Below are 13,941 nucleotides of genomic sequence, written 5' to 3'. Positions count from 1 at the left end.
GCCTTTATTTGAAGTGTTTCTAATATTCCCAAAGGGAAATATGAATGGTAGAAAAACGATTGGACCCATTTTTCTGTTTGACAGCTAGGTTTTGTGGGTATTATGACACCTCCACTGTGGGGCTCTATTCATGTGGAATTAACAAACACAACCACGACTTTGACAATAGCCTACTTGCACAGCGTTCGACACACTACAATTCGTACCGAAAACATGATAGCAGCAAGTTCATGACGTTTTCTACGTGCAATTCTCAAAACCCTCTCTTATTCAACCTCTCCCCTTCACAGCTCCAGTAGTGCTACTGAATCGGTTTACTTCCGTTGTAAATGCGCAGGCGCCAGAGATGCGATCAATCAGAGAAGTTCTCATGACGCGATAGCAGGGACAGCTGCAAAATATCTCAGGTAGGTAGGCGCACTGGGCGGGGTCGTCGAATGGCATCCCTTGACTCAATGTTGTTATTTACAATGTTACAGTACTATATTTAGAAGGATAGGAATGAGCAGTGGAGCTGGCTTTGTTTTTCTCCCTTGTATAGGCAGCTTTATGATAGCGATGCTCTGCCATTATAGGTTGCAGACTACACTGCATGGGTAGAGAGACGCTACGTCGGTGATGATCAGGGAATATAATGTATTTGGACACGCTATGTAAATGATAAATACATGTCTGTCATCAAAGACTGCTATTTACTTTAGATAAGGATGCATTAGGTTGACATGGGATGGAAATCTCAAGTCCCCACTGGCATTAACAGCTACACCGCATCATCCCATGTCATCACTAAATCTTTTGTTGTGAGGCTGATGTCAACAGAACAGAGGGCTAGAGTTGCCTTGCTTTGAAATGTCAAACAAGCATGATGATACATTTTAGGGTTTTACAATTATGCATGGTTGCAAAACCGTCAATGATACAATAGAGGTAATTCATTCAAATATATGTTTGTATTATGCCATTCCAAACATTGATTGTGTCATAATTTATTTCAGTGCAATGTCAAGAAATATCCCATATTCTCATATCTAATCATATGGGAAAACATGGGTTCCCTGTTGTGTAGGTTATGGATCATGTATAATGGCACACCTGGTTGTGCTTGATGTTTATGCAGTACTACTGTTCAGTAATGCAAGATCCTCAGTATTAGTATTGTAAATATGTTTCACCATCCCAAATTAAAATGAGTAGACAATAGATATGAAAAGACTACCAAATCCCCACACTAAAAATGTGTATCACATTGAAATCTGAATTATGTTGAATAATCTGAAGGAATCGTGAATACTGAACTGTAAAACACATTTCAGTTGAAGGCATTCGTTGGTACAATTGACTAAGTATCCCCCTTTCCCTTACTCATACAGAATGGCTTATACACACACTCAACTTCCCTCTTGAGTTGTCTTGGAAACAGACCTGCATCTTACCACAGGCAGTATTGTATTATATTTGGTGCAATGTATTTGGCTCCAATGTACCACATTACAGTGGCTTGAGCTAATCATACTGTAAGGGAGTCCAATAACAATAGAACTGTCATAAAAAAAACACATTTGTGACGCTTATTCTAGCTACAGCCTCTCACTGTGTGGGATTCTATTCTATGTATCCCTAAATGCTGTATTATTTGTTTTGCAGCAAAATGGCAGTGGAGAAGCGCTTGGCATTCTCTATTGTGCAGTTCCTGCGAGATCAAACTCACTGTGGCGCTTTGAATTCCGATGAGCAGGAAAGCCTCGAAGGTAGATCAGCTTAGGATCGCTGTCCGATCACAACGTTTCTTAAAACCGCTTATGAAAATACTGTGCTCTCTACAATTCAGGGATTTGTTAACTTTGTTGGTGACTCAGTTGTGGGTGGACTACAATAACATGTGCACTATGTCTTCTTATCAAATAGACCCACAGATAACTGCCAAAATGAAAGAAACACCTTCATAAATTGTCATAATAGGGTGTTGGGCCAAGACGAGCCACCAGAACAGCTTCAATATGCATTGGCATAGATGCTACAAGTGTCTAGAACTCTCTTGGAGGGATGCGACATCATTATTCCACAAGAAACTCCATCATTTGGTGTTTTGTTGATGGCGGTAGAAAACGCTATCTCAGCCACCACTCTAGAATCTCCCATAAATATTCAATTGGGTTAAGATCCGGTGACTGAGACAAACACACACAACAACGACTTTAAAACACCTTTCTCCTTTGAGACCACTCTTTCAAAGTCACTAAGATCTCTTCTTCGAGCCATGGTAGCCACAATAATGGGCAACTGGGCATTTTTATACATGATGCCTAATCATGGGATGGGATGTTAATTGCTTAATTAACTCAAGAACCATACTATTGTGTTATTACAACACATTTTTTTCCCCCTTGTAGTTGCAATACAATGTTTGGAGACCACCTTCAAGATCAACTCCAGTGACTGTCATCTCGCAGCACCACAACATCTCACTGAAATATTCCTCAATTCTCTCCTCAAGGTGGGGTTACTCTCTGATTCTCTACCTTATTTCAAACTATTTAACTACAACATTAACTTGTCTGTGTGCAGTTCATCAATCATTCTCAAATCAGTAACCTCACAATCAGTAAACTAAGATGATGTATAATGTATATTACGCTTTATTGATATCTTACTTTATCTGTCATTGTATTTTCCTCAGAATGATCAGAATAACCCGGTGCCACCAGAGACGTCCCCATCACCAGAAGACACAGAGAGGGCAGAACAACTGAAGAATGAAGGTACCTGGCACTGTTTTAATATGTAGTGTAGACGTATGATCAATACACTTTGGATGAGTGCAAACTCAGTTTAAGTGCACTTCCGTTTTCCTTCAGAGTGACATTGTTTTGTAATGTTGTCGTAAAATCTGATAGTAGACGTAACCTGATTATCAGGCTGAACTAAAACGGCATTTCATTTTCAGGGAATAATCACATGAAAGAGGAGAACTACAGCTGTGCGGTGGAATGCTACTCAAAAGCCATCAATCTGGACCTCCGAAATGCTGTCTACTACTGTAACAGGTACACACAACCACTTCTGAAATGGAGAAGTATCAACACTGTATTCAAATGAGAAATATATAACACAACACCTAAATTATGTCTGTATCTATTGTGTTTTTATACCAACTATATTGGTAATTATTGTGTACAACTGTGACAATAACTCATGTTATTCTTGTACTATACATAGATAATGCAGTCACAGTTACAGTACTGTCTGAGCTGAAAGACATAGTGGCATACACATCTGGTGAACCAGACTACTAGACAGGCACACAGCTGTTGCAGCCTTTGCATGTGCCTGCCTTATTGATCTGAGTGCAAATAAATAAACCTGAGCGTCTGGCTGCTGCTGCTGTTGTCATCACCGCAGGGCTGCCGCCCACAGTAGACTGGGTAACTACACAGAAGCAACGGGGGACTGTGAGAGGGCCATAGGGATCGACCCCAGCTACAGTAAAGCCTATGGGAGAATGGGGTGAGTTAGACATGGGAGAGTAGTGGAAATGTTGTTTACAATGTCTAGTTATGCATCATTTGAGGAATATGGTATTGCTTTTTGGAACTTTGTTTACAGAGCAATAGCAGTATCTGATGATAATGCAAGAATTTGGCTTGAAAATAGCTATTGTTTTGCTCTGGAGTTAAATTTACTGCACTTCTCCAATGTCTCTTATTCCCTGTGTGTCTCTAGATTGGCATTTACTGCCATGAATAAGTACCCAGAGGCCATCTCCTACTTTAAGAAAGCTCTGGTGTTAGATCCAGAGAACGACACCTACAAATCCAACCTGAAGATTGCTGAGCAGAAGCAAAAAGAGGCAGTCAGTCCTGTAAGTAGTGCTGTTTTACCTCCTTGTGTGATTTCATATCTGAAGGTCAATCAAAAAAAAACACATGTAATAATATATCATTACTTCCCTACAAATACTGTCACTACAGCTCCAATAATGGACACTTTATTTACATGTGAACACAACTCTAGATTTCTTCATGTAATATTAAATGTGTATCTTATATCCCACGGGTATTCAAGTATGTCAAGATATCCCAATTGTGTCAACAGCTTTATCAGACACATTTAATATTCCTTCTTTTAGCAGATAAATTATATAAAGAATGATAGTCAAACGCTTTGGAGCACCTTAAATTAAATTTGAAGCAAAAAGTTAAACTTGGCTCCATCATTCATTGAATCAGATGGCTCATTCAACACAAAACGCACTGGTATTGCCAACTTCTTTAATTATTTTTTAATTGGCAAACATAGACATGACAACAACAAATTCTGAACCTAAATGACCAAATTATGAAAGACAAGCATTGTTATTTTGTTGTTGATCAACAATGACAAGCCAACTGGGTCTGACAACTTGGATGGAAAATGACTGAAGATGATAGCGGATGATATTGCCACTCCTATTTGCCATCTCTTCAATCTACATGAAAGTGTGTGCCCTCAGGCCTGAAGGGAAGCAAAAGTCATTTCGCTACACAAGAATAGCAAAGCACCCTTTACTGGCTCAAACAGCCGACCTATCACCCTGTTACCAAACCTTAGTAAACTTTTTGAAAAAATTGTGTTTGACCAGATACAATGCAATTTCACAGTAAACAAATTAACAACGGATTTTCAGCATGGTTATAGCAAAGGGCATTCAACATGTACAGCACTTACACAAATTACTGATGATTGGCTGAGAGAAAATTATATTACAAATGTTGTGGAAGCTGTTTTGTTACTCAGTGCAGCCTCTGACATTATCGATCATAATGACTTTATGACTTTAGATTCCCTGCTATAATGTGGATGGAAAGTTACCTGTCTAACAGAACACAGAGGGTGTTCTTTATTGGAAGCCTCTCCAACATAATCTAGGTTTAGTGAGGCATTCCCCAGGGCAGCTGTCTAGGCCCCTTCATTTTTCAGTCTTTACTAATGACCTGCCACAGGCTCTGAGTAAAGGTCCTACAGGCACTAGGTTTGTGGCACTTGGACTACTATCAAGTCATGTGGTCAGGTGCCACAAAGAGGGACTTAGGAAAATTACAATTGGCCCAGAAGAGGGCAGCACACCTGGCCTTTAAATGTACATGGAGAGCTATGTGTACACTGGCTCAAAATAGAGGAGAGATTGACTCCATCACTACTTGTATTTGTGAGAAGTATTGACATATTGAATGCTCCGAGCTGTCTGTTTAAGCTACTAGCACACAGCTCAGAAACCCATGCATACCTCACAAGACGCCAGAGGTCTCTTCACATTCCCCAAGTCCAGAACAGACTATGGGAGGCGTACAGTACTAAACTACCGGTCAAAAGTTTTAGAACAACTACTCATTCAAGGGTTTTTCTATTTTTACTATTTTATACATTGTAAAATAATAGCGAAGACATCAAAACTATGAAATAACACACATGGAATCACGTAGTAAACAAAAAAGTGTTAAATAAATAAAAATATATTTGAGATTTGAGATTCTTCAAATAGACGCCCTTAGCCTTGATGACAGCTTTGCACACTCTTGACATTCTCTTTTCCACCTTCATGAGGTAGTCACCTGGAATGCATTTCAATTAACAGGTGCACCTTCTTAAAAGTTCATTTGTGGAATTTCTTTCCTTCTTAATGCGTTTGAGCCAATCATTTGTGTTGTGACAAGGTGGGGTGGGGGGTGGGGGTATATAGAAGATGGTCTTTTACCAAATAGGGCTAAGTCCAAGAACAGCTCAAATAAGAAAAGAGAAACGACAGTCCATCATTACATTAAGACATGAAGGTCAGTCAATACGGAACATTTCAAGAACTTTTAAAGTTTCTTCAAGTGCAATCGCTATGATGAAACTGGCTCTCATGAGGACCGCCACAGGAATGGAAGACCCAGAGTTACCTCTGTTGCAAAGGATAAGTTCATTAGTTACCAGCCCCAGAAATTGCAGCCCAAATAAATGCTTCACAGAGTTCAAGTAACAGACATCGCAACATCAACTGTTCAAAGGAGACTTTGTGAATCAGGCCTTCATGGTCGAATTGTTGCAAATAAACCACTACTAAAAGGCCTCAATAAAAGAGACTTGCTTGGGCCAAGAAACACGAGCAATGGACATTAGACCGGTAGAAATGTGAGATTTTTGGTTCCAACCGCTGTGTGTTTGTGAGACGCGATGTGGGTGAATGGATGATCTCCGTAGTGTATTTCCCACCGTAAAGCATGGAGGAGGAGATGTTATGGTGTGGAGGTGCTAACCCTAACCCTAACCCTGTGATTTATTTAGAATTCAAGGCACACTTAAGCAGTATGGTGACCACAGCATTCTGCAGTGATACTCCTTCCTATCTGGTTTGGGCTTAGTGGGACTATCATTTGTTTTTCAACAGTATAATGACCCAACTATGTAAGTGCTATTTTACCAAGAAGGAGAGTAATGGAGTGCTGCATCAGATGACCTGCCCTCCACTATCCCCCAACCTCAACCAAATTGAGATGGTCTGGGATGAGTCAGACCGCAGAGTGAAGGAAAAGCAGCCAACAAGCGCTCAGAATTTGTGGGAACTCCTTCAAGACAGTTGCAAATGCGTTCCAAGTGAAGCTGGTTGTGAAAATGCCAAGAGTGTGCAAAGCTGTCATCAAGGCAAAGGCTGGCTATTTGAATATTCTCAAATATACAGTTGAAGTTGGAGGTTTACATACACCTTAGCCAAATACATTTAAACTTAGTTTTTCACAATTCCTGACAATTAATCCAAGTAAAAATGCCCTGTTTTAGGTCAGTTAGGATCACCACTTTTTTGTGTGAAATGTCAGGATAATAGTAGAGAGAATGATTTCTTTCAGCTTTTATTTCTTTCATCACATTCCCAGTGGGTCAGAAGTTTACATACACTCAATTAGTATTTGGTAGCATTGTCTTTAAATTGTTTAACTTGGGTCAAACGTTGTGGGTAGCCTTCCACAAGCTTCCCACAATAAGTTGGGTGAATTTTGGCCCATTCCTCCTGACAGAGCTGGTGTAACTGAGTCAGGTTTGTAGGCCTCCTTGCTCGCACACACTTTTTCAGTTCTGCCCACATATTTTCTATAGGATTGAGGTTAGGGCTTTGTGATGGCCAATCCAATACCTTGGCTTTGTTGTACTTAAGCCATTTTGCCACAATTTTGGAAGTATGCTTGGGGTCATTGTCCATTTGGAACCCATTTTCGACCAAGCTTTAACTTCCTGACTGATGTCTTGAGATGTTGCTCAATATATCCACATAATTTTACTTCGTCATGATGCCATCTCTTTTGTGAAGTGCACCAGTCCCTCCTGCAGCAAAGCACCCCAACAACATGATGCTGCCACCCCCGTGCTTCACGGTTGTGATGGTGTTCTTCGGCTTGCAAGCATCCCCTTTTTTTCTCCAAACATAACGATGGTCATTATGGCCAAACAGTTCTATTTTTGTTTCATCAGACCAGAGGACATTTCTCCAAAAAGTAGGATCTTTGTCCCCATGTGCAGTTGTAAACCGTAGTTTGGCTTTTTTATGGTGGTTTTGGAACAGTGGCTTCTTCCTTGCTGAGCGGCCTTTCAGGTTATGTCGATATAGGACTCGTTTTACTGTGGATATAGATACTTTTGTACCTCTTTCCTCCAGCATCTTCACAAGGTCCTTTGCTATTGTTCTGGGATTGATTTGCACTTTTTGCACCAAAGTACGTTCATCTGTAGGAGACAGAACACGTCTCCTTCCTGAGCGGTATGATGGCTGCATGGTCCCATGGTGATTATACTTGCGTACTATTGTTTGTACAGATGTACGTGGTACTTTCAGGCATTTGGAAATTGCTCCCAAGGATGAACCAGACTTGTGGAGGTCTACAATTTTTTTCAGAGATCTTGGCTTATTTCTTTTGATTTTTCCATGATGTCAAGCAAAGAAGCACTGAGTTTGAAGGTAGGCCTTGAAATACATCCACAGGTACACCTCCAATTGACTCAAATTATGTCAATTAGCCTGTCAGAAGCTTCTAAAGCCATGACATTATTTTATGGAATTTTCCAAGCTGTTTAAAGGCACAGTCTTAGTGCATGTAAACTTTTGATCCACTGGAATTGTGAAACAGTAAATTATAAGTGAAATAAGCTGTCTGTAAACAATTGTTGGAAAGATTGTCATATGTCATGCACAAAGTAGATGTCCAACCGACTTGCCAAAACTATAGTTTGTTAACAAGAAATTTGTGGAGTGGTTGAAAAACGAGTTTTAATGACTCCAACCTAAGTATATGTACATTTCTGACTTCAACTGTGTATTCCACATCAAGTAACTCATGCAAGCAGTAAAATCAGATTGAAGAAACTGATAAAAATACACCTTATGGAGTGTGAAGTGATGGGGACTGTGAAGAGACACACACACACACACACAGGCACAGACACACGATAACAAACGTACTGTACACACATGCCTTGCTAGGCAGCAGCTAATAGGGATTCATAATAAATACAAAATGAAGCCTTTGAATATTTACTTGTTATAGATAGCTACGGGACTGGGATTTGACATGGCCAGCCTCATCAACAACCCTGCCTTCATCAGCATGGTAAGACTATAATTAGTGCTGGGCTGGAACAAACACCTGCACACAACATGTACAGTGCATTCAGAAAGTTTTCAGACCCCTTCCCCACATTTTGTTACGTTACAGCCATATTTTAAAATTGATTAAATAAATACAAATTCTCATCAATCTACACACAATACTCCATAATGACAGTGACAACAGGTCTATACTTTTTTGGAGCTCATGTGCATCCTGTTTCCATTGATCATGTTTGAGATGTTCCTACAACTTGATTGGCCTCCACCTGTGGTAAATTCAATTGATTGGATATGATTTGGAAAGGCACACATCTGTCTATATAAGGTCCCATAGTTGACAGTGCATGTCAGAGCAAAAACCAAGCCATGAGGTCGAAGGAATTATCCGTAGAGCTCCGAGAAGGATTGCGTCGAGGCACAGATCTGGGGAAAGGTACCAAAAAGTGTCTGCAGCATTGAGGGTCACCAAGAACATGGTGGCCTCCATCATTCTTAAATGGAAGAACTTTGGAACCACCAAGACTCTTCCTAGAGCTGGCCAAACTGAGCAATCGGGGGAGAAGGGCCTTGGTCAGGGAGATGACCAAGAACCCAATGGTCCTTCTGACTGAGCTCCAGAGTTTCCCAGTGGAGATGAGAGAACCTTCCAGAAGGACAATCATCTCTGCAGCATCACCAATCAGGCCTTTATGGAAGATTGGCCAGACATACTCCTCAGTAAAAGGCACATAACAACCAGCTTGGAGTTTGCCAAAAGGCACCTAATAGAGACTCGGACCATGAGAAACGAGATTCTATGGTCTGATGAAACCAAGATTCAACTCTTTGGCCTGAATGCTTAGCGTCACGTCTGGAGGAAACCTGGCACCATCCCTACGGTGAAGCATGGTGGTGACAGCATCATGCTGTGGGGATATTTTTCAGCGGCATGGACTGGGAGACTAGTCAGGTTCGAGGGAAAGATGAACCGAGCGATCCTTGATGAAAGCCTGCTCCAGAGCGCTCAGGGCCTCAGACTGGGGCGAAGTTTCACCTTCCAACCGGACAAAGACCCTAAGCGCACAGCCAAGACAACGCAGGAATGGCTTCGGGAGAAGTCTCTGAGTGTCCTTGAGAGGTCCAGCCAGAGCCTGGACTTGAACCCGATCGAACATCTGGAGAGACCTGGAAATAGCTGTGTAGTGACGCTCCCCTTTCAACCTGACAGAACTTCAGAGGATCTGCAAGGAAGAATGGGGGAAACTCACCAAATACAGGTGTGCCAAGTTTGTTGCACCAAAGATTGATGTGTGTAGATTGATGAAAAAAACACCAATTTAATCCATTTTAGAATAAGACTAACATAACAAAATGTGAAAAAAGTCAAGTGGTCTGAATACTTTCCGAATGCACTGTACCTGGGTGGAAATAGATGTTGTTTTCCTTAATGTACTTTAGGTGCACTTATACGGTGCACCAGATGCGGGGGGTGGGGGTATGCACTTTTGGGACTATGCCATTGGTTCTATTACATCAGAAAAGTAAATCAGGCTCACCAGCAATATTTGAAAGAAAATAAATACTGTATTCGACCCAGGTATGACAGACATTGCAGTCTCTCCAGGGCCAAGGCCATCCCTGGTCTAGACAAATCCTAGACACAGATTCCTCATACTTCTTTTATGAGTGTTTGTGATACAGTTACGAGTGGAGAATGCTTCCTAAAATTAACCGCATACCGTACACAGTTGGCCTGGTCAAGGGGCCTAGGGACATTCAAGGCGTTGATCATGACTAGTTGATTGAATGGGTGGCTGATGGAATGCCTGACAGGCAGAGAGTGCATGTCATTATAAGCATTCCAATCCTACATGGCAGCAGCTGGGCTGAATCATGAATAGTTTTACTAGACAGCTGTAAATTTGGTACCAGCACTAAGTAGTCACGCCACTTGAGATCTGGTTCCCCATCAACGCTGTTAATTAATAGTCATTTTCACACATTTAAATGGGTGACATGGTGATTGGCTTTGTGTGTATTTACAGGCCTCCAGTGTGATGCAGAACCAGCAAGTGCAACAGCTGTGAGTGTTCGGCATGTTTCAGCATACCCAGGGCTGGGGCTCAATAGTGTGAGGCATCCTTTCCTCATCTCGGTTCCTTCATCTGCACTGATCTGGATGAATAAATAGGTGAAAGCCACCCCACTGAATCTATCGAGACACAGCCCATCAATATCACCCCTACCTACTGTATATGTACAGTACATAGCTACCTCAATTACCTCATACCCCTGCACATCGACTTGGTACTGGTACTCCACGGAATATAGCCATGTTTTTTTCTACTCCCCACATACACTACCGTTCAAACGTTTGGGGTCACTTAGAAATGTCCTTGCTTTTGAAAGAAAGCACTTTTTTTTGTCCGTTAAAATAACATGAAATTGATCAGAAATACAGTGTAGACATTGTTAATGTTGTAAATGACTATTGTAGCTGGACACTGATGATTTTTAATGGAATATCTACATAGGTGTATATAGGCCCATTATCAGCAACCATCACACCTGTGTTCCAATGGCACGTTGTGTTAGCTATTCCAAGCTTATCATTTTAACTGGCTAATTGATCATTAGAAAACCCTTTTGCAATTATGTTAGCACAGCTGAAAACTGTTGTTCTGATTAACGAAGCAATAAAACTGTCCTTCTTTAGACTAGTTGAGTATCTGGAGCATCAGCATTTGTGGATTCGATTACAGGCTCAAAATGGCCTCGTCAGTCTATTCTTGTTCTGAGAATATAAGGCTATTCATGCGAGAAATTGTCAATAAACTGAAGATCTCGTACAACGCTGTGTACTATTCCCTTCACAGAACTGCACATACTGGCCCTAACCAGAATATAAATAGTGGGAGGCCAGATCTTGGCAATTTCTCACATGGAATAGCCTTCATTTCTCAGAACAAGAATAGACTGACAAGCTTCAGAAGAATGTTCTTTGTTTCTGGCCATTTTGAGCCTGTAATCAAACCCACAAATGCTGATGCTCCAGATACTCAACTAGTCTAAAGAAGAACAGTTTTATTGTTTCGTTAATCAGAACAACAGTTTTCAGCTGTGCTAACATAATTGCAAAAGGGTTTTCTAATGATCAATTTGCCTTTTAAAATTATAGATTTAGATTAGCTAACACAACTTGCCATTGGAACACAGGTGTGATGGTTGCTGATAATGGGCCTATATACACCTATGTAGATATTCCATTAAAAATAATCAGTTTCCAGCTACAATAGTCATTTACAGAATTAACAATGTCTTCACTGTATTTCTGATCAATGAATTGTTATTTTAATGGACAGAAAATGTGCTTTTCTTTAAAAAACAAGGACATTTCTAAGTGACCACAAACTTTTGTGTATATAGCCATGTTTCTTTTACTCTTTATTTGTATTCGTTATTTAGCGTGTATTTATTCCTCGTGTCACAATTTCAATTTTTTATTAAAATGTGTATCTTATCTTTAACTCTGCATTGTTGGAAAAGGACCTGTAAGTAAGCATTTCACTGTTAGTCTCCACCTGTTGTCTACGAAGCATGTGACAAATAAAATTAGATTTATGTTTTACTATACAAAAATACCCTACATCCCACTAACTCATAATCCTGTTAGAATTTCTTGAAGTCAGAATGTAGGATTTACTGTTCAATTGTACTCAGATTTGTTTCAAGTTTTTGTCATAAAATGGCATGTGACACATGTTTATAACTGTCTTTTGGGTTCTCTCCCTCTGTGGGCAGTATGTCTGGGATGATGTCCAATGCAGTTGGGGGTCCAGCAGCAGGAGTAGGAGGACTGTCGGACATTTCCAGCCTGATTGAAGCGTACGGCAGCACCATAGTGCTATTACTGTAACATACACAGGGACTCTCTGTTTATGACATTAGGGCTCTAATTACACATTTAAATAAGCATCAGACACATCAAGAATTAGTGAGGTTTAATTTGGACAAAATGATCATGAATTTCCCTTGACATTTTAAATTATTTTAGAAGTTTCTTTTTAAATATTTGATGTAGGATGCTACATCCTAGTTCTTTCACAAGCTGCCTGCCACAAGGAGTACATAAGGCAGAGAAACACTCAATTCTAACTCTCCTGGTCTCTCTCTGTTTGCAGTGGTCAGCAGTTTGCCCAGCAGATCCAGCATCAGAACCCAGAGTTGATCGAACAGCTGAGGAACCACATCCGCAGCCGCTCCTTCAGTGGCAGCGCTGAGGAGCACTCGTGATCCACACAGGTCTGTGTACTACAACACAGAGGTTAGGGCTCGCTCTTAGAGTGCATCTCCATAGTCTAATAAAGAGGCGTCCTCCCCTTCATGTGCTCTAATGAAATGGTGAGAATTAGCATGGAGATTGTGGTGGATTTGATGCCACCTGTCCAGTTATATCATAGCAGAGACCTGATTGTACATGTGCGCTTTTGTTTTACTGGCAATAGATGGATCAGGATCTGCATATTAATTACTTAAACTGTTATTACACAAGGTGAAAAGGACATTTGAAGGCATGTAAATGTATATGTTTCAATAAAGGAAGGGCAACCATATGATGTGATTACAATCTCTACACCCATTCCTTAAACTCACATCACCGACAGAGCTGGAATGAAGGGACAGATGGGGACGATGGCACTTCACTGGGACTGGGTCTTCAGAGAGGAGAGGAAACATTTCACACATCCAATCAGGAGACAGAGTATCTAACACATTATTTGTACACTGAACAAAAATATGAACACCACATGTAAAGTGTTGGTTCCATGATTTCATGAGGTGAAATCAAAGATCCCCAAAATGTTCCACATGCACAAAAAAGCTTATTTCTCTAAAATGTGTACAAATTTCTTTACTTCCCTATTAGTGAGCATTTCTCCTTTGCCAAGATGATCCATCGACCTGACAGGTGTGGCATGTCAAGAAACGGCATGGTCATTACACAGGTGCACCTTGTGCTGGGGACCATAAAAGGCCACTCTAAAACGTGCAGTTTTGTCACACAACACAATGCCACATATTTCTCAAGTTTTGAGGGAACGTGCAATTGGCATGCTGACTGCAGGAATGTCTACCAGAGCTGTTGCCAGAGAATTGAATGTTAATTTCTCTACTATAAGCCACCTCCAATGTCAAATTAGAGAATTTGGCAGTATGTCCAATCGGCCTGACCACGCAGACCACGTGTATGCCAACATGTGGGCGAGTGGTTTGCTGATGTCAACATTGTGAACAGAGTGCTCTATGGTGCCGGTGAGGTTATGGTATTGGCAGACACGGAAAACGAA

The 13,941-nt window shown here is 40.8% G+C and overlaps 1 protein-coding gene across 1 annotated transcript; it reads left to right on the top strand.

Annotated features, from left to right (window-relative positions):
- Positions 1-276: 276 nt before the first annotated feature.
- Positions 277-13,446, top strand: LOC112230548 (small glutamine-rich tetratricopeptide repeat-containing protein beta-like). Its single transcript, XM_024396820.2, has 11 exons — positions 277-407; positions 1,645-1,748; positions 2,391-2,494; positions 2,678-2,759; positions 2,945-3,044; positions 3,400-3,504; positions 3,721-3,859; positions 8,553-8,615; positions 10,639-10,676; positions 12,395-12,478; positions 12,775-13,446. Exons 2-11 carry the CDS (start codon positions 1,649-1,651, stop codon positions 12,884-12,886), a joined length of 927 nt encoding a protein of 308 aa, XP_024252588.1. The 5' UTR covers positions 277-407; positions 1,645-1,648; the 3' UTR covers positions 12,887-13,446.
- The last annotated feature ends 495 nt before the right edge of the window (positions 13,447-13,941 follow it).

This window comes from Oncorhynchus tshawytscha, linkage group LG33, assembly GCF_018296145.1.
Source record: "Oncorhynchus tshawytscha isolate Ot180627B linkage group LG33, Otsh_v2.0, whole genome shotgun sequence".
In the NCBI taxonomy this organism is placed as follows: Eukaryota; Metazoa; Chordata; class Actinopteri; order Salmoniformes; family Salmonidae; genus Oncorhynchus; species Oncorhynchus tshawytscha.
This window is presented reverse-complemented; position numbering and strand designations above follow the sequence as displayed.

Excerpts from the sequence above, each read along its gene's own strand:
- LOC112230548 (XM_024396820.2), top strand. The coding sequence starts at position 1,649 with ATGGCAGTGGAGAAGCGCTTGGCATTCTCTATTGTGCAGTTCCTGCGA. Across the intron at positions 2,495-2,677 it reads TCCTCAATTCTCTCCTCAAG|AATGATCAGAATAACCCGGT; the intron begins GTGGGGTTACTC and ends TATTTTCCTCAG. Across the intron at positions 10,677-12,394 it reads AACCAGCAAGTGCAACAGCT|TATGTCTGGGATGATGTCCA; the intron begins GTGAGTGTTCGG and ends CTCTGTGGGCAG.